Source organism: Lepidothrix coronata, unplaced genomic scaffold, assembly GCF_001604755.1.
Source record: "Lepidothrix coronata isolate B3197 unplaced genomic scaffold, Lepidothrix_coronata-1.0 Scaffold6, whole genome shotgun sequence".
Classification (NCBI taxonomy): Eukaryota; Metazoa; Chordata; class Aves; order Passeriformes; family Pipridae; genus Lepidothrix; species Lepidothrix coronata.
Window position 1 is genome coordinate 8,333,661 of NW_016690186.1, and position 20,637 is coordinate 8,354,297.

At 39.8% G+C, this 20,637-nt stretch overlaps 1 protein-coding gene across 4 annotated transcripts in view; it reads right to left on the bottom strand.

The window, feature by feature from the left end:
• LAMA3 (laminin subunit alpha 3) overlaps positions 1-20,637 on the bottom strand; it is a 106,917-nt gene that overhangs the window by 33,350 nt on the left and 52,930 nt on the right. For all 4 annotated transcript variants that reach the window (XM_017833417.1, XM_017833411.1, XM_017833427.1 and 1 more), the window contains 13 exons: positions 18,407-18,572; positions 17,878-18,004; positions 16,629-16,768; positions 16,143-16,258; positions 15,409-15,620; positions 14,380-14,584; positions 13,606-13,750; positions 12,728-12,868; positions 11,250-11,414; positions 8,281-8,382; positions 7,227-7,310; positions 6,036-6,266; positions 2,236-2,349 (listed from right to left, as the gene is read on the bottom strand). In XM_017833417.1, coding sequence (XP_017688906.1) covers positions 2,236-2,349; positions 6,036-6,266; positions 7,227-7,310; positions 8,281-8,382; positions 11,250-11,414; positions 12,728-12,868; positions 13,606-13,750; positions 14,380-14,584; positions 15,409-15,620; positions 16,143-16,258; positions 16,629-16,768; positions 17,878-18,004; positions 18,407-18,572 — 1,948 coding nt within the window. The remainder of the gene's footprint in view (positions 1-2,235; positions 2,350-6,035; positions 6,267-7,226; positions 7,311-8,280; positions 8,383-11,249; positions 11,415-12,727; positions 12,869-13,605; positions 13,751-14,379; positions 14,585-15,408; positions 15,621-16,142; positions 16,259-16,628; positions 16,769-17,877; positions 18,005-18,406; positions 18,573-20,637) is intronic.

Below are 20,637 nucleotides of genomic sequence, written 5' to 3' on the forward strand. Positions count from 1 at the left end.
AGTAAAAGAGACATATTTAAAAATATATGTGTTGGTTTCAACTTGGAGCAACTTCCTCCCATCCCCTGAAGTTTATCTCCTGGCTTTTTGTTTTGCTCACTCTGTCTACAGAAACTGAAGCAATTCTGTAATTGCAAAGAAAATGTAAGCTATTTCACACATAAGGCACTCTAAATGTGCCATGCTGCTCCTCTAGTTAAATGGTATATAAGGGCTGGAGGTCTCAAGGCGGAATAAAACCAGAGCAGCAGCTTCCTCATGAGTCCTCCTTCAAGTTTCACAGGGTCAGAGACAGTCCTGGAGTCACAGCATCTCTAAACCATCAAGTATTGCAAATCCTGAAAGGAAAATTCCCAACTGACTGTGTATGCACCCATATGGTATAAGGAAGCCAGAGCAGAATGTGTCAGGGCCACAACAGAAACGCTGAGGTTATATGAAACACATGGGGTTACATGACATGAAGCAACATGTCACAGGATGAGCAAGTCTCAGCACCATGGTGCTGCTGAGGGAACATGCCTTCCAGGAGGAAGGGCAGGGACCACAAGGATCACAAAGCCTGATTAATGGCAGAGAGCTGGCTTTTCCCTACACATGAGAACCAGCCTTTCAGTCTTCTCCACCTCCTCCTGCCCTCCATTCTCCCCTGCTTTCAGCAATGCAGCAGGACACTCCTTTCCTTCCGCTGGTATGCAGCAGTGGGATAGTGATTGCCTGAGCTAGGGCACTGCTGCCACAGGGGAAGGAGCCAGCCTTGTCTCATCCTCCCTCACAAAGCCTTCTCTGGAGGCTGACACTCAAAGGACACTAATATATGTAGATACTGGGGCCTGGGGCTCCAGGTGAGGAGCAGGAAGCCAAGAGAACAAGCTTTGCTCTTAGGATGTGGAACTTGGTGGCTTCTCAATGGGAAGCTCCTTTTCTTCTCTGCCCCACATCAGGTCTTTGTCCCATGGCTCCTCTACATACACACAAACTTGCTCATGGTTAGGCGGAGGCTCATAATGGAAATACAGGCCCTCAGGGCTTTCATTTTTCACTGCGTTATTCTGGATGACTTTGCTTGCACTAAATCTTGTCCTCGGGCCAAGGGTTGATTTAGCTTTATCTGAAAGTTAATCCAGCTGTGAGAAAGAGGGGATGAAGAGAAATCTAAGTCACATACTTCACGAGGTGAAAGTAAAATTTGCCTTTATAATTCTAATCTGAAGTGAAACTTCCTCATCTTTCTTGCTCTGCTGCAGCACTTTCCTGTCACAGCCTGCCCTGCCCCTCCAAAGCAGCAGCCTGTAAGTCATCCCCCAGAATGTACTGAATTGGTTTATGGTTCCCATCAAAGCAACATGGTTGGTTCAGATGAAGACGGGGGAAATGACATAACGCACAGGAATGCGCCGCAGGCAAAATGGATGCAGTGCAAACAAGGAAGAAGTAACAGAAAAGACAGACTGTGAAAGATGTTGGCACGGTTTTTGTTTACACAGTAAATGAAAAATTACTGAAAAGTTTTAAAGTGGGAATTTTTCAGAACAAAGTATTCAAAGAAGCACCATAGATATAAACTGGAGAAGCACAGTCAGCCAAATGTCACAATTCCATTGCTACGAGGGCTGATCCACTCCCATGAGGCTGCTTTGGGTTTAATACGGTGTGCCAGGGAGCAAAATCTGCCCCACTACACCTTCTGTAACAGTTAAAAATTTCTATTTAATCTAGCTTTTTTTATCTCATCTTAGTTCAATATTTTTTAATCCATCTAGCTATAGACTGAAGCTTGTGGAGATACACTGAAGCTGATTAAACAAGATTCTGCAAAGACTGTACAAAAGTCCTGTTTGTCGGTATTGGCAAATCTTAGTATATTTGTATAACACTAAGGACTGCATATGCCAGGATAAGACCCATGTTTATTAAAAATAACTACAAAAGCTTCCAAAAGTACTAATTTGATGACTTTTTGTACCAGGACCTAACAAAAATAATAGGGGAAAGAAGAAAAAAACTGAAAACAAGGACACAAATTACTCCAATCACCCACAGTTATGTCAAATGTACATTTAAGTGTATGCATCTTAGGCTCATTGACAGTACAAAATTTAGAGAATGAGGCATACAAGGATTATTTTTAGTTGCTTGGAATTTAACAATAATGCATAGTCCATACTGCAGTACGATAAATGAGTTTTTCTCCTTTTCTTCCCATTAATTTCTTGAATTTTCGTAGTTACTCACAATACATTTTCCAGTACCATCTTGACATCTATTTGAATTTCCATTGCAGTTGCAGGGCACACAGCGTCCAGCAAATAATCCTTTATTCTCACGATAAAATCCAAGGCCACATTCCTAGACAGTAAGCAGAGAGAAAAAAATTAGTGAGTGTCGGTGGAAAGAACACGTTATGGGAAGTGTATTTTGGAAATGTTTGCCATTTCCAAGGAGGAGTAAAGGAATACATTTCTTTGCAAGCTCCTTTATTCTAATGCAGCAAATAGTAATGAATGGAGATGAAGAAGTTTCAGCTGAACCCCTGCTCTTTACACATTTTGGTAGTGATGATTTAATAATTTTCACTAACCACTGAGCAAAACACATTTCCTGTGGCTATGTACAAAGGTGTTGAATATGATTATTAAACCACAGAAAAACATTTGACTATGAGAATACTGTATTGTGAATCTTAGGAAGAACATATGGAAATGTCACATATTAACTAGTGGTTATATGAAATCTCAATATATAATTTCACTACGATCTATTCCTTGGAAATAATTCTAGATATCTTTTACATACATGCATCATGACTTCCACAGTAAGTCTACCAAGAACTACACAAAGCCATGCCTAGACACAGCTAGGTGATGTAACAAAATATACAGTGATCTAATTTCTAAGTACAGGCTTGCCCCGGAGACCAGGGAAGCATGAGAAGAATGTTTAGCTATTGAGAGCACAGGAGCAGAAGCACAGCCTGTCAGATCACAGTTGGATTTAAGCAGAGAGCTGAACCAGAGGGACATTATGAATGAAGCAAGAGACATCAGGTTTATTAGCCTACACCAGGAAGGTAGTAACTCATATGTTAAAACCAGGTTCTTGCTTGCCAAGGACAGGGAAAGCATAAGGAGTTCCTCCTGTGAGCATGAAGCCCTCCTGTGCACAGACCCATTCAAAAATTCACACCCACCTTCTCTGCTCACATACTCCTGGCACAACAACCACACCAAAAATGACTGGACATAAGTCTATCCCTTCCATTCCCTAGCTCCTTTTCACTAGGAACTAAGCTAGTGTGGTGCAAGGAAGATCAGAGGCTGTATGGAAGTGGGGAGAAAGCTGTGCTCCCCACAAAGCCAGCACCTCCCAGGTTCCCGCCTCCGGGAATGTACTTCTGTGCTGTACCTATACTCACCCCTACCTCACAGTTAGGAGTTGGCCCCAACAACATGCAGAAAACAAGTGACAGTTGAACTTTAAAGCCATAAATCTTTTCTCACAATAATTGCACCACCAAGACTGATGGGACTAATCTGAAGAGCAAAGGGTTTGTGGGATGGTGTCACAAATCATGTTCCAGTGGTTCAAGGTGTAAGTATTTATGCAGAGGCAGGATTAACCTGAAAAGAATTTATCAATAGATAGAACTGCCAGAGGAAAAAAAGCCTCTCAGAAAGCAGATCCCAAAAGGAATAATGAATTACTGCTGTTTAAGCAACTAGTTGCTAGTGGCACCTTTGCCTTCTCCACATATAGGATAAATGAAAAAAAAAAAGTATACAGAATACTAATACCATCAAAAACTTCAAATACTGACTTCAGTGTGAGCAAGGACTAAATTAAGAATAGACATTTGAAGTTCAGATACATTTTTAAAAGGGTGAACATGTTCCCTGAACAACTGGGAGCCAATATACACAGCTTCTGAAGAAACCAGGGCCTGAAATACATTAAACAGCATGACTAAGTAAAATATAGGCCCTAATACATATGAATTTTATTTACTTACAGGTTTTTTCTGGAGAGCAAAATGAATCGTACCTTTTAAAAACATATCCACATGCATTTGGAAAAATATCTGTGCAGCCTTTTGTTTTTCTATTTATGCTGTGTTTAAAAGGACACATTTGGAGTACACAGGTACTTTGTTTTTGAAGCAGCATTTGTGATTTCCACACAAATGATAAATTGATTCCATGTGAAGATAAAGCTCTCGCTCGGTACCTTCAAGTGCTTACGTATTTAGGATCATTGTTTTCAAATAACAGCAATTTAAAAGAAACTCTTGCGCACACTTTTGTTGGCAAAGTACTTTGAGACATAAGATTACATTTATATTAGGTAATGCATAAGTTGTTACCAAATTAGTTAATTTAAAAAAAAAAAAGTGAAAGAAGGAAGCAAGTGAAAATGAGCAAATTACCTGTCTTGGGTAAAAATCCGTTTGAACTTGTTGCTGCTGACTCCTCTCCAGAAGGCGGGGATAGGAGAGCCTCTGTTGCATATCTTGTGTTAAACAATGCCCCAGGGACACTAACGTGACAACCAGCCATCCTACATTTCTTGGCCTCTGTGCTTGGGCCATCATTTTACTTTGGCCCCACTGCGGACATACGTTGCTATCCCTTCGGTGCTCACCCGTTCCCTTCTTCTCTAGCTTCTGACTCAGATTAATGAGGCTCTGTGCTGTGATGGGCCCCACCTTCAAACTTTATACGTGAGTCAAGTCGTACAGCACACATTACTGTTCCTGAGGTTAACGAGTAACCCTGCAGTTCCTGTATCTGAATATATACCTAAGTCGGGGTGGGGCAGGCATCACCTCCTCCCCACCTACGGCAGCCAGACAGAGCTGGGTGATCAGAGCAGTAAATCACTGCCTGAGTAATGCTGCATAAACATACGGGGCTTACCAACCGCCCAGGTGAGTGTCTTGGTCACTTCCTTTGGCTTTGTATTTCCACTAGGCTACATTAAAAAAACCCAAACGCTTGGTTTATCAAGGCAGTATGTTGAAAGCAATGCAATGGCACTAGTAAGTTCAGTCAATGCTCATCAATTTGTGTGTGGTACAGAACACCAAATGTATGAAAAAATAAAAAATATTTCCAAAATGGTATTTGAGAGATGATGAATAGCTGCCCTGAGCAGTGGATGCACAAATGAAATGTAAGCCAGACATACATATTTTTGTTCAGTCTCTCTGCAGCTGCTCCAGTCTAGATATTATTCGTTCATTCTCATTTCAAAAAACTTTTGCAAGGTTAGTACAGCAATTGTTGCTTTATAATAACCACCAACCATTTTCTGAGAGTAATTTCTCATATTTTGTGCACTTTGCATACTGCTTATCTCTCCAGTACTTTATTCTGCTGCACTGGGTGCTTACACATGGCAACAGTCAAGCTCTAAGCTATGCAAAAAGACAACCAAAAGAATTACAGCTACAGGGACAGCATCAGGGACAGGATATACAGCTGTGGTTAGGATTTCACCAGTCTTCAGGTAACAGTATTACTTAGCAATGTTTACATTATCTTTCAAAAAGTATCTCCAAATTTTTTTTTTGCAAATGTGTTAATTTCAGATTTCAAATATTTTCCTAGAAATATAGTAGAATTATCTAGGTTCATGCTACTTCCCTTGAACTCAACTAAAATAAGGAACACCAGGAATCTTCTTCACTGTGTATGATCTCACAAACTTTGATCAAGTCAATACTGACCTTCTCTCCATTAAGGTATGTGTTCACTGAGATTATTCAGCCTCTCAGAGGGCACCACAGAAGAATCCATCATTATAGTGCCTTACACATGTAAAATGACATTCACAGCTCCACAAAAGCAATCACGAGTTGAATAACTCTACAGTGCTTCTTAGACAGCGAAAGCACTTGAGCCATTGAAAGTGCACAGGCTTACAAGAAGCACACTTAATTACTTTAATAACTAGCCTGTTCCTCTAACCAACGAAGTATGTATAGCTGCAGGCAAGACAGAAGATAATGGTACTGTATGGAGGCAAACATTTCCTACCTGACATGAGTCACCGGTGTACTCCGGAGGGCAGGAGCACGTCTCTACACTGTACGCAACGCTGCCGCTTCCTGCACTGGTGGCTTCTTCCAGCCCAACCTCACCGAGCGTCAGTCGCTGAGTCTCCGTGAAGTAAAGGCCTCTGATGTGTAAGCCATCCAGTCTGGACAGGACTATCATCAGTTCCTCTCTGGATACAGGGTTATTGCTGCTGGCATGCCTGAAGTTTCCCTGTGCAGTAAGGGTACAAAATGAGCACAGCCCCGCAGCTTCTTAAAAAGAGTATCTGCAAAGAAGACTGGAGGACAGGAAATGGGAGAAAAGATCCATGGAACAGACCCTTGCAGTGCCAACTGGGGTGGAGTGAAATAGGGGTCAGGAAAATAAACACAGAATGGGTGGAAAAAAGAATAATGAGCATAAAAATGGATGTTGCCTTTACTTTGCAAGCTATGTATGTCTTTGAGGTATTGAGAAGAAGCCTGTAGGTTCCTTTTCAGTCATCCAAATTTCTTTGAGATATCACCCTCCAAACCATAAAAGAATGGAGGAAAATGCTTTTACTTCTAAGGTAGGTGAAGTCTTAGAAATCCAATCTTTCAGGGATGCCTTCACATGCTGTCTTGCTGCTAATGGATGCAGCATTACTGAAAATGGAATCTGGCTTGAAGAAACATCTTTTTTGCCTACATATGAGAGAGAAATAAATAACCCAGTCTGATCTTCTGAGCACAGATTTAAGGTAGGAATAATCCCTGTTAAATTCACCTACTTGAATGTTGGACACCCATTCTAAACTAGATAGCTAGACACCAAGGAAAACAGATACCAGTTCATTCCATCCCTTTTAAGTACAGTCTGAGGCTGCAATGAATCATCTTCCATTGATGACTGATTCAGTATTACTCCACTAGCCCTGGAGGGGAGTTCTAAGAGCTAAATTGGACAAGATGCCTAGCTCAGAGGTGCCAAATTTAGGTGACATGAACCAGAACCCAGGTTCAATGTGGCAGTAAAGAGAGAGAAGAAGTGTTGTTCATATTTAAGGTCTACAGTATTTAAGTTTATATTCACTACCATTATCAAGTATTTGGTATTTCTGCACATATTACCTGTGTATTTATATTACCTGTGTATTTTTTATGTGCCACTGGGAAGAAAAGAGAAGGCCCTTCCTTCTTCAGTTCTTACCTCAACCAGCTGCACACGCCCGTAATATTGACGATCAGGCAGTGGGTTGTTGGGATCCATATAAACAACTTCCATTTGATGGCCCTATTGAGAATGAGGATGTAACATTGCTGTTTCACTACTTGTTATGGTAAAGTGTTCAGATGCAATAAAATTTGGTGAAACATTAACCCTGTTCTTTGGGAGACAAAAACTAAGTAATACCTCTGAAAACTGTAGCAAATTTTGTCAGCAAAGTGGTATAGTGAGCACTGTGTTCTAGTGTCAGCAAGGTTTTCACTGTTTTTGCCTATTAACAACCTTGCTTTCAAGTAAAACATGAAGAGAATCAAATTAATACTGATCAATTTTCACAGGAACTAGTCAGTACTTTTTATTAAAATGTTTTTGCATTTTCAAACATTATCCTTTGCATCCTGGTGCACAAGCAACTATGGATATTACTGTAGTACTTTACGAGGCATGTTTCCCAGTAAGAATCCTAAAATTCTGAATTAATATTTCTGACAGTCTGAGGAAATAAGCCTCCCCCTCCCCCCACCTTGTGAATTCCAACAAATAGTCAAAGATTTTAAATTTTGGCCACAAAGTGGTTAAATTTAAAAGCTGTTAACCTCAAATGCATTTTTATTTCAGTCCCTTGAAGCCTTGAAATTATGCTTAATTTTATGCTGAAGAAAATTCTCACAGAAAATGAGATTAATTACACATGGAATTCAGGGCATCTTTTGCAGAGACCATGCCATACTTGTTGACAAGTGTGTAAGGCACTAATTAATTTTTTTTCCACAGGTGCACTTTACAGAGAGAATCCTATTTCATCTTTTTATTTGCTCTCAAATCAATTATGTTTAATAACATGTTACTTTGGCAACAAAGACAGATGTGTTGATGGCTTTAAGCAAAATGCAGTAAAATCACTTTTACAGAAAAATAGCAAGTTGCTAGTAAAGTTAAGTACACTATAGGAGCAAAATTTGCCATAGTTTTCAGGTAACATAAAAATCATGGTATTGGTGTTGCTTAAAACTAAAAATGGCATTTAAAAACTTACTGTTAGTCGTATATCAGGTCTCTTATTCAGAAGAACCATGCCCTCACTAGGTAAGCCAAAAGATTTCACTTGGTAACTTAGGAAGCCACCATATGAAGAAAGCTGTAGCAAAATGCACAAGAACAGAGAAAACTGACTGCATTGTTGCTTGATATTAATGCAACTTTGTATTCCAGTTTACCCCATCTTCCAGCACTGTAAATAAAATACTCTTTGTTTTAGAAAAAATAAAAAATAGTCTTGCTTGCAAGAAATTACTATTTTGTTTACTGTGTGTATCTGAGCAGATACTATTCTCTGAAAGGTTACCTACATCATAAGGGTTTTTTTCAGACCTGGGTTCACACTGTGTGTGTCATGGAGAAATCACATGTTCACATGAACATTGTTCTCCCCTGATTGTGCAAAACAAATTTGGTGCATCAAGAGTAGACATCAGATTGATAACGAAAGTGGTAGTAAACCCCATGAACAGCCACAGACAAAAAAAAGTAAGAGCACAAATGTTTAAAGGTGGCTTTCATGGGCCAGCATTTTCTAAACTCTGCAAACATGAATGCAAGCAGGAAACCGTTGCTCTAAGTTCTGGAGGACAGGACTTCTACTGGTATCAGCTCTGTTGTAAGCAGGCCAGTGCTGTAGGCCGAGCTGAAACCACACTTCTTTTGGCTCAACTTCAGGCGACCACAAGTGGCCTCAAACTCAACCAAATACATACACTGCTGCCCAGAACAGACATAGGCAAGTATGTCTGAACCATCTGAGAAACAGCTTCCCTGGGTGGTGTATGAGTGACTCAGTACAGAACATATTGAAAAGAAAGGAAGCTCCAGGCACAGCCTGGATAGCTTTTGTTCCAAGACAAGCCTAGAAGGAAAGTTTGTGGGTACTAGGTGAAATCACGCGTTTTGGAATGGATGTACTATTTTGTTTTGCACCCCTTGTCTTTTGCCCTTGTATCTTATGCTTGGTTTTGACATGGGGGAAGAACTACTTTGTCAGGTTTTGCTGTTCTACAGGTAAGCACCAGCCTTCAATCTACCCCTTTCCAAATACTTTGATGAATTATAAACAAAAGACTGACATCTCAATACTAAATTTGTTCCTTGGATCACGAGGATGTAATTAATGTCAATTGCATTTTCAAAAGCATCATTTGGAACTTGGCTATATTTTGTCAACACAATCTAACCACCCTGTATAAATATTTTTTTAGAAAAAAACACAAGAGAATTAAAAGTATGCAAAATTGTTTCTCAATGATTTTTTTTTAATGGGAAAATATTGGTCTTATAAACCACTCTCTGTATTCCAGATATATGGTATTTATTTTCTAACATTAAGAGTCATCTATTAAATAAAGTGTTAAAATACAAAAGAGCAGAAAATGGGGACAATGTGATCCAAATTTCTCAATGACTGTTAGTTTCTGCACTGCTATAGAATTTGCATTTGATTCCCTTTTAACTTTTAAACAAAAGACATAGATGGGAAAAAAAATACACTCTGCTAAATATAAGTGCTCCAGTGGAACTAGTTAAAAGGTTTAAGATAATGGAAAACAGGATTTATACCTCATCACACTAAAAAATGTCTGATGTGCTTTTGTTCACAGTTTCTGAAAGAGATGCTATCACTAGAAGCAGACCAAAACCTGACATTTTCAAAATACAGTAGTGTGAACAACTGGGAAATTTATGAGCTTGTAAACTAACAGCTAGATAGCATTTTGGGGGGACTTTCATTACTGCAGTATTGCCTGTGCTAAAATATACACTAACACACTGTGTACCATGAAAGCAGCACCCAAATTAGAACTATTTTATTTACAGTGTTGTCATTGCAAACGAAAGTAAGTCATGGCAGGCCTAGGTAGACTGTGAAACGTAACATAAAACTCATAGCACTGATCTTAATAGCTGTGTTTAAAAAGGGTTATTGCCTGCTTTATATCTTGTTACGGGAACAACAAAAGTCCTTTTGGTTCAACACTCTACGTGATAATGTATGCTTTAACATGAAATTTCTTTCAAAAATTATTTGCAAGCACTGAAACAAGAACCTCTATAACATTAACAAAAAGCACCCTAACTAAACATGCTGTTCAGCTGAGACATGGACCTCTGAGCATAGGAGAGTAGGATGAAAAGCACTGCTTTAATTTTTAAGATAAGGACTAAGAGGAACTTCAAAATTGTACCATCTTTAATGCTCTGGTGTCTATCCCATTTGTTTTCTCCTGTGCAGGATCACATCTGAAAAGCCTGTGTGTCCTATGACTGGCTAATAACTGTCAACACTGTCAGAGTTCAAAATGAGGAGAACCTAGGCTCCAGGTCTGCAAGTCACCATTATCAAAGTCCCCCTGGTCAGTGTGATCCTTGGGCTGAGATGCTGATGGTAGTAACTATGAGAAAAAGACTGCTCCCATGCATGAGTTGACAAAGCAGCAAGCAGTTCAAAGAACACAAAGGTCAGAAAACGAATTGTTGCTCTTCCTAAGCAACATATCAAATGCAAAAGGTTGGGTCTTTTTGTGTGCCACTGAGCACATAATCACCTTTTATTCTTTTGGAAATCTGCCCAGGACATACTCTAAAGAATCTAAAGGATTGGCAAGCTCTACGTGTTCTGGGTTTCAGAGTGGGCACATTGGCAAGCTCTACATGTTCTGGGTTTTGGAAAAGCAGCTGAAGGTACCAGCTCCCTGAACCACACCTTTGACCCTACTGTTCACACAAAGACCTCTCTGGCACCAAGCAACACGATTAATTCTGTGTAACTGGTTATAATTTTAACACTGTACTCAGAAGTAAAATGTTGAGATTCCTGGCATGACAGATAAGAGAAACAAGAATCTCGAGAGAGAAGAAAGAGAAAAGTATCTAAGAAAACCAGACTTTTTATCAAAAATGCTGGCAAAAAAATTAATTCCTGTTATTAAAACAGATGAGTTAGGTAGCATTTACCTTCTCTCCCAGGTAAGACGGTGGTGCTTTCCAATACAAACTATGCACAGAAGCAGGCAATTCTTGAACATCAGCCACTACACTATTACTGACTGGATTGAAAGTGACTGGAATGTCAATATTTTCATCCACTGCCTCCAAGCGCCAGTTTCTCATGTCCACAAACTAATGAAAAATACATAAAGGAAATAAGCTTGTCTCATCCTTTATTAAACTCTACCAGCACCAAGTAATGAGAAGAAAATGTTTAGTCGCTATAATTCCCCTAGCATGAAATGCAACCGCTTCAAAGTCAGTCTAAAGTTTTTGTGCAGTGGATGTTGCACGGACTTCAAAAGAGAGAATAAGTGGGACAGATGAGCCAAAGCTACTTGGGATGCAGGCATTTGGTTTGTCATTTGCAAACTAAATTCTGTCTCTGGTCACATGAAGACATACCCTTCTGGAGGTGACTAGGAATTTTGTACACAAATCCAAGGACATAATTTGGAGGTGCTTTCTAAAGTCCATTCCAAAATCAAACCCAGGACACTAACCTAAAAGACAGACTTTGGGTTGGTCATGGTAGGTGCAAGGTACAAGGGAGGGGACATGGGATGATATTTCGGAGAGGCAGGCAATGTAGCCTAATATTCTGGTTCTTTAATGCACATTTTATGGCTGTTGTTTCATGAAAGACCATGCATCTTGTTATTTATCATTAGAACAGGAGAAAGAGTGCATAATGAATATGTACCAGAACAATAACACGAAAAGCTAAACTTGTTCTCTAAAACAATTTTTGGTGAGGACAAGTAATCACTAGAGGAAATTTTCCTAAAGCAAATGGAAGTTTGCTGCTGACTTCACTGAGGACAGATTTTTATCCTTTGCACGAAAACAGCAAAGAATCACTGGATTGCATCTAGTCTGTGTCTAAACCTTCACTAAACTCTTCATCCATGATTCTAGCTCTGTTTCTCTCTTTTTCTTTCTCTTGCATTGTTTCGAGCAGCTCTTGCTTTTTTCAGTCGTTAGCCATCTTACCATTCATTTATGCTACTAAAAATCAATCTTCATTTCTCACACTTGATGTTCTGCCTCTTTTATAGGGAGGGAAGAAAGACAGTTTTTACAATCTGTAGAATCTGTCTCACATTTCTGAAGTTTAAAAATGTATCTATGATATAGACACGTCAAATGGCATGTGCTTATCAAAGCATCTTGAAGGAGACCATTGACTTTAATGATGACATGGAGTTTGAAAATACAGCAAGGAAGGTAAAGGCCAGCTCAACTTCAGTCCAACTAATGATTCGTAAACAAACAGGTAAAAAGGGCCGTTTCTACCAAAAGGCACTTTCAGATTACACATAGGTTTTAAGGAGGCTGCACTAAATCCGAACTATTGCTTGGAGAATATTTCTTATCCTTAGAAATGTCTTTAATGGAATAAATGTAGGTGCATGATAGAAAAGAAATAAACCTATTGGATACACCTTGGTTCTACGACGATTCGTGCTGCGACAGTTGCTGGTTGCCCCAAAACAAAAGCAAGAGGTACATCCCCTGGGATTAGAAGGGTCCAGATAAAAGGATCCTGGTCGGCAAGTATCACATGCTGCACCTTCAACATTTTCCTGTTAAGGCATAGTTCAAAGAAATCTCAGTGCTTTCCTTTTGGTTTGGGTGAGGTACTTATTTAAATGTATGGAAACATGAATGAAAATGTGAGATTCTCTAGCTAGACCATATTCCAAATGCAAATAAAACTGTCTTGGAGACTGTCTTATGAGCTGTCTTTCCAGTTTATAAAGTGAACCACAGAATAATAAATATTAGTCAGAAGCAGCTGGTAACTTCTCTGCCAAAAGCCTCCCACTAGCTTTTGCAACCCTACTATATAAAAGGTCGCCTGTGAAAGTTCACATTTATCACATTTAATTATGCAGATCAGAACAAAAGAAGATTTCCTGGCTATAATGATGTGGTAAAATGTCAACTGACATAATATGGCTAAAAAAAGCATGGGACCTGGTTAACATCCAGAAGTCAAGATGCAGACAGATAAAACAGATATGTGGAGGGTACAGACTGCTTCAGTGAATCGATGGACATGTACTCTGCAGCTCTTTAACATCCTGCAAAAGCTAAGACCATCTGTACAGCTGACACATATTGAAGTCATTAAAAAAAGGCATCTAACGCTACCATCATAACGTGTGCACATACTGCAAGGTGTTATATTTTTGTACAGCTGCATTTAATTTATAATAAAACTTAATGGTAAACTCACTTCATTCACCCATTAAGTATGAAATAGTCACTGATTTGCAAATGATGCTTGTGCGTGTAGAAGTAATTTGATTTATCTGACCTTGCAAAGACAAATTCCTGTCTGGGGGTCGCAAACATCTGGCTCTGTTCCATCTCTGTTACAGCTACATGGCACACAGTTAGGGAAACCGTAAGTTCCAGGAGCACACTGATCACACTGACGTCCTTTTATTCCTGGTTTGCATCTTCATCAACAAACACAGTGAAGAGGAAGGAGTCAATAGAGGAGGCAGGAATGGAGCAAGGGAGGGAAGATTAAAACAACAGGCAGGTGGATTTTGAAGTGATTGTACAGCTATGACACAACTTTATGACTTCCACATACAAAAAGCAGCACGTTAGTATTGCTCTCAGATTTTAATAGTATGACATTTGAAATGGCCCTGGAACTGCCTAGGAATGGATTTGATTTTGAAGAATAAAAATGCTCACAATAGAATTAGACTTCTGCAGCTATTCAGTGCTTGCAGTGCAGAACTACTCCCTCTGTACACCAAGGTGTAAGACACGGATGCTGAATACAGGTAAGCGGAGCTGGAACAAGATTTACGGCTGGAAAATGTGACTGGGCATTATTCAAGGCATGCACCTGCTAACAAAAAGGTGGAGAATTGTGGGCATATGATTAATTACAGAGACTTCAACCTTCCACAAAGCTTGGGTTAGTTTACAACTGTTCAGAATGAATAAAATCCACTTTGCTCATAGCGAAGGCGGAACGTCTTGAATTTCCCATATCCCCTCCAAATGCCGGAAAAGAACAGTGAAGGAAACCACTCATGCATTGTTTATAATGCACATAACTCAAACTTACTTGCATTGCCCACTGGTTTTTTCACATTCTGGGCTTGAAACATCAACGACTCCTCTTTCTGAGCAGTTGCAGCTCTCACAGCCAGCAAGAGGGTGGTAGCTGAAGTGATGTTTCTCGCACACTTCACATTTTGGTTTCACGGTTCGTGGAGGACAAATGCATTTACCAGTCATGTCATCACATAGACGCTGCCCGCAGTTGCATACTAGGTCAAAGAAAATGCTGTACAAATCAATTTCATCTCATCTTACAATGATCAACTCTTATTGGACTTGCATATGAAACAAACACACACAACATTTATATAGAGAGAACATGACTCTTTTCTTTCACTAGTTTAAAGCTCAGGGCTATAGAAACCAACTATGTGACTGCAACAGTAGTTTCAAAGAATAGGTTTAGTGCTTGGCTCTTTTCCACCAATTGGTTGCTTAACTTCATCACAGGCATTGTTAATCACTTGCCACAACTTACAAGGATTAAATGACAATAGTTTTGGTGTTAATGGCACCACTTTTATAGAGCAATATTTATAAACATCAAGTATAATATCTGGGAAGGCAGCTGAGGACTGTTGGTGTAATCTGTAGATCTGTTGATGTTATTAACATCAGAATATGAGGAATTAGGAATGCTGTGTCTCTGATTATCTATGGGAAAACCTGAAGGTACAAAATGGGATTAAACAATAATAACGTGGAAATGATTCAGCAGTAAGTGTAGAAAAAATCCATTTCACTCAATAGTGACAACATGGATTTTAACCAGTTTAACTGTAAGCCTATTACACCTGATAAGACTACACATGCAAAGGCACACCTCATTGTGAACTAGGTGTGATTTAAGGGAATGGGGTTACTTCTGCCTTAAACTGAAAGCTATGCTATAGTAAAGTCAAGATGGCTCAACAAGCCTCTCACAGGATTAAGCCCTACAAAGAAAAGCGAGGCTGTGGTGCATCTGCAGTAAATTCAGAAGATTAAATAAAAGGTCGTGTCAGGTGCTGAACAAGCCTGAGCATGTACTTACACTTGCAAAATGGGAATCCGTAGTAGCCGGTTTGGCATCGGCTGCACTGACGACCGATGACATTAGGCCTGCAAATACACTGTCCTCCCAGGGGGCTGCACGTAGGGCTCGTGGCACCTGCACTGTGGCAGTTACATGGCAGGGCTCCTTTGTTGTAGGAAGCCACTAGTGACCTTACAGAGTCCTTACAGAAGGCCGATGATCCCTCTGGGCTATTAGAATTGAAATATAAATCATGTAAGTTCTGGCACTTGGGAATTGTTATGAGACTGCTTCGCAGTGGTTCAGTAAATTAGGGTCCTGCCTTTCAAACAGTTTGACATAAGGACAGCATCAGTACACATGCAAGGGTGTATTTTAATTAAATTAGTGGTGAATGGCTTTGAACATGCAGGTAAGAAATTTTTTTCAAAGCAAGTGCATGTGTTAGTTATATCAGTTCAGACATGCCAAGCAAAATACCAAATACCAAATATGGAAATACCAAAGACAGAAAGATGACATAGATTTTCCTCTTTTGTACAGTGAGCAATAAAGCTCTACCTTTGCATTGCATTTGCAATAGAAAGTCATGGAAAAGTGACTCACGGAAATTTAATGGGCCAGCATAAGCCATGAAAAGCATTTTAATGTAGGGCAATGATGGTGATTTTATACATCTCTTTAATATACAGTAAAAGTAATATTATTCCCAGTTTGTTGTCAGTGTTCAGTTTTTAGAAAGTGATGCTTACTCAATATAAAAACTGTTTCCTCCACATTGGCTGATAAAATCAAATGACTTGTCCACTGTCTTTTTGTCAAGTATTTTGTAACTGTAGGTGTCTGCTGGAACAACTAAGATATTTTCCTTAAAACAACAAGAAAGCTAAATTGTACATTTCAGAGAAAAACAAAAAGACACAAGCTAAGGCATTTAAATGTTGCTTCACTATATATTCTGGATTTTCTCAAAACCTGTAATATTTTAAGCAAAAAAAATAGGAAAATACACTTCCCATGTTCCCCTCAAAGTTGTGATTCTATAAGGAGTGTAAAATAAAAACATTGTATAGTATCTTAAAAATTAAAAATAAAACCAAACCAGTGCAAAAGATCCTAAAAATCTTAAACACAACATTAAAAAATTAATATTGTTGGCTTTCATCTTTGCATCTATCTCCAAATGAATGATGAAACTGAAAACAGCATTTTCAAGTACATTTATGTAATAAACATACCAGAACCAGCATTTTTCCATCCGGTATCATCACTGTAACAGAGACCTTGGGTTCGGAAACGTCAAGCTCAATCTGGTTTTCTGCGATCACCTGATCCCGACAGCCAGACATATGGGGGCAGAATGAAGCCTTGAAGGTACCTAGAAGGAAAAAAAAAAAAACGGGGTTGTGTGGAAAGGTTTTGTTTGCAGGGGGCTACTAGAGTGGGTTCTATGAAAACCTGCCAGAAGCTTCCTCTATCTCCAACAGCCAAAGCCAGTCAGATCCAAGACAGACACCCCACTGGCCAAGCGCGAGGCTCACCATGATAGATCGCCTCTGGGATAACTTATTTAAGAAAGGGGAAAATAAACCTGCACAATGGTAACTACAGCCAGAGAGAGGAGTGAGAACATACGAGAGAAACAGCTCTGCAGACATCAAGGTCAGTGAAGAAGCGGGAAGAGGGAAGAGGTGCTCCAGGTGCCAGAGCAGAGATTTCCCTGCAGCCCATGGTGAAGACAGACAGGTTGTCCCCCTGCACTGCATGAAGGTCTACAGTGGAGCAGAGGTCCACCCACAGCCCAGGGAGGAACCCATGCAGGAGCAGGTGGATGCCCAAAGGAGGCTGTGATCCTGTGGGAAGCCTGCAGTGGAGCAGGCTCCTGGCAGACCTTGTGACCCTGTGCAAGGGACCCACGCTGGAGCAGTTAGTGAAGAACTGTAGTCAATGGGAATGAGTCATGTTGGAGAAGTTGGTGGAGGACTGTCTCTCATGGGAGGGACCCCACACTGAAGTATGGGAAGAGTGTGAGGAGTCCTCCTTTGAGGAGGAAAGAACATCAGAGGCAACCTGTGAGGAACTGACTGCAGCCCCCATTCCCTGTTCCCTGGCAGCACTTGGGGTAAGAGTTAGAGACAACTGGGAGTAAAGTTGAGCCTGGGAAGAATGGAGGGGGGGGGGGAAAGGTGTTTGAAGATTTGGGTTTATTTCTCATTACCCTACCCTTATTTGATTGTTAATAAATTAAGATAATTTCCCCAAGTTGAGTCTGTTTTGCCTGTGATGGTAATCGGTGAATGGTCTCTCCCTGTCCTTATCTCCACCCACAAGCCTTTTGTTATATTTGCTGTCCCCTGTCCAGCTGAGGAGAGGAGTGACAGAGTGGCTTTGGTAGGTACCTTGCGTCCAGCCAGGGTCAACCCAGCACAGCTCCATATGCCAAAATGCTGAGAAAGAAAAAGGGTTAGATGAAATTCAGATACTTACCTGACCACACACGTCCTGCATCCACACGGACTTGCACAGGGAACACCGGGTGCGCCGTCTGATAAAAATGTACTACAAATACGTATCTGCCCAAGTGGGGCACTCTGCCGTTCAAGGTAATCTGGTTCTGGAGAAACACGGACAGCTCTGATATCATATTTGTTTTGTGAAATATATTTGGGTTTATCAGCTGTGCTCAGTGCCACCTATCTGCAGTAAAAGAGATGAGGCTTAGCATCTCTCAGCAAGTTAAGTATCTTGAAAGAACATGGCATTACAAGTGCATGCTCTGTTTGCCTGCCAAGCACATCTAACATTCTTCTGCAGTCTGTGAGACTACTGCATAGTTTGGAAAGAAGCTGGATTTTTTTTTGTTTCTGTATATTGCCTCTGTGGCTTATTCAGCCTGCAATATTTTGATCGTATCACATCATTCAGTTTTGACTCTATTATAGTGTTTCATTTATTTAACTTTACTAACAACATACTTTGTGATTTATGAAACAAAAGTTTTCAGAATATGAGATACCTGTAGTGGTGTCAAGGTGACTCCCTTAACTGAATCAGCAGGTAAAGGGGCACTGAGCAGATCATAGAGTATATTCTTCTGTACTTTGGAAATTTCCCCATCTTTGAACGCATCCAAAACCAAAGCTGCTGGCGGAGTTTCATAAACTGAGGGAATGCAAGTTGCACTAAACACAGAATTATAGTAATTATTCTTGAGGCCAGGAGAATTTCTTAAGCATCATAAGAGGAAGAGCTGTTGGCTCAGAAAAGTCAATATATTAGCCTGTATTACAATTAATAATGCAATAATAACTCCTGTTCCTATTTGGATTCTATATAAATGATTGGAAAGTAATTGAAAACAAGAAATACAGATTTAACTTATACACGGTAAGTGTACATTAACTGACTTTATTCACTCAAAATTTCCCTAACTTTAAGTCTCAATGGAAAGAGTTAAGGAAGAGGAAACTTAAGGGAACTAGGAGTATTAAAAATTAAATACATTTTAGTTAATTCAGTTAGTTACATTCACTGGAATCTGTACTAATATTGAATTCTCAGTTCTACAAACATTTACATAGGTGTATCCTTTAAACATGCAAATTTTCCCACTTAAATACTTAGAAGTTAAGTATACACTCAAATATTTGCAGAATTGAAGCCAAAATAAATAACAGTAATCATTGAAAGCATCCTTATTCATTGACTGCTGTATTTAACTATTTCTTCCTTGGCATATTTAATTCTGAAGAACTTGATTGAGAGAATTTTCCAAACTGCAGCATAAAATGTTTTTGGGGGTTTCCTGATAGTATTTATTCACTCCTCATAAGTACTCAACACACAATGATTAATCCTTGCTCAAGACAGGCCCAGAACTAGAACGGCAAGGATGTCTCAGGGCCAGAACTGAGATGTATTTGCCAGGTCTGTGTGGGAAATCATGTGCAGCATCCATTTGTAATACTGTTAAAATGAGACAAAACTCTACCTCTTTCAACTTGGTGAACTTAAACACTTTCAAGAAAGCAAAAATGCTTGCCAGATAATAATAATAATAAAAGAACATAAAAATACAGTAAACTATGCAAATATAATGAGACTAAAAAAACCAACACAAAACCAAAGTAAAAGGTACAAGTTTCTACATTAGCTTTATTTTAAATCGTGTTTTTCACCCAGCCTCTTTCCTGTTTTACTCAGAATATAAATGCCCAGATTTGCAAAATACCTTTGGTGCAAGGACAAGTATCTTCAGTCTTAGAAAGCTGCTCTCAGTGGTAACACTCCAAACAGGAGAATTACAGCTGCGATTCAGTTCTGTGCACGCTTGGAAGCCAAGGACAGTCACATGCTTTTATCCAATTTACCATCCGGAGTTTCCTGCTTTCTATTTCAATTCAACCATTATACTAGAAGCTACTCTCTGGAAAACTATTAGACCTAGTCACCAACTCCTTCTGCCTCTTAAGTCCTGCAAATGACATTTTTACTTTGAGGCCCTTCCCACTGCCAGATCAGTAGGAAGAAAGCCTTAACAGTAGCATCACGAGGGACATCCTGGGGAGTGCGACAGGCACTGAAATGTGGAATTCCCTAATTTGGAAGCTGCAGTGTGAGTTTCTCTGTGTCCCAAAGAATAAAAGATGGAGAGGGGAAGAGCTTCAATAGGACAGAGTAAATGCTCTGTGGAACCCAAACCTGACTGCTTGGGAAGTGAGGGTTCAGGTTCAGGTCTTCACAGCAAGAGAAGAGCCTGGATCAACCAAGCAGTACATGAGTCCTCTAATTACTGGTCCTATAAAGTATAAGGAGAAGAAGGATCACCTGGCACTGCTGTGCAAAGTGAATGATAAGGACACACCTTCCCTAAGGGCCCCACGATGAAATGGACAAGGGAATGGCTTGTTTGTGAAGTGGGGGTTTACATGTTGAATAATTTGATACTACCAAGTTGAGCTGGTGGATTTGTGTCTGGAAGGGCGTCACATCCCCTACCTAGTGAAAATTAAAGCCATTTTGGACAGCTGAAGCAATGAGGTGCAGAAGAAAACTCAAGAACAATATTAACAAAATACTGTTCAAAGACTGTCTAGGTTAACACTAACACTGCAGCTTTTTTACAAATATTACTTTGCAAAAGTGGCCTAAAAATCAGCTGTGGGTTGCTGAGCAAAAGAATTAAAATATCATTTAGTCTGCCTTTCAAGGTCATCTTCAGGTAATAAGAAGGGTAAAACCAAGCAA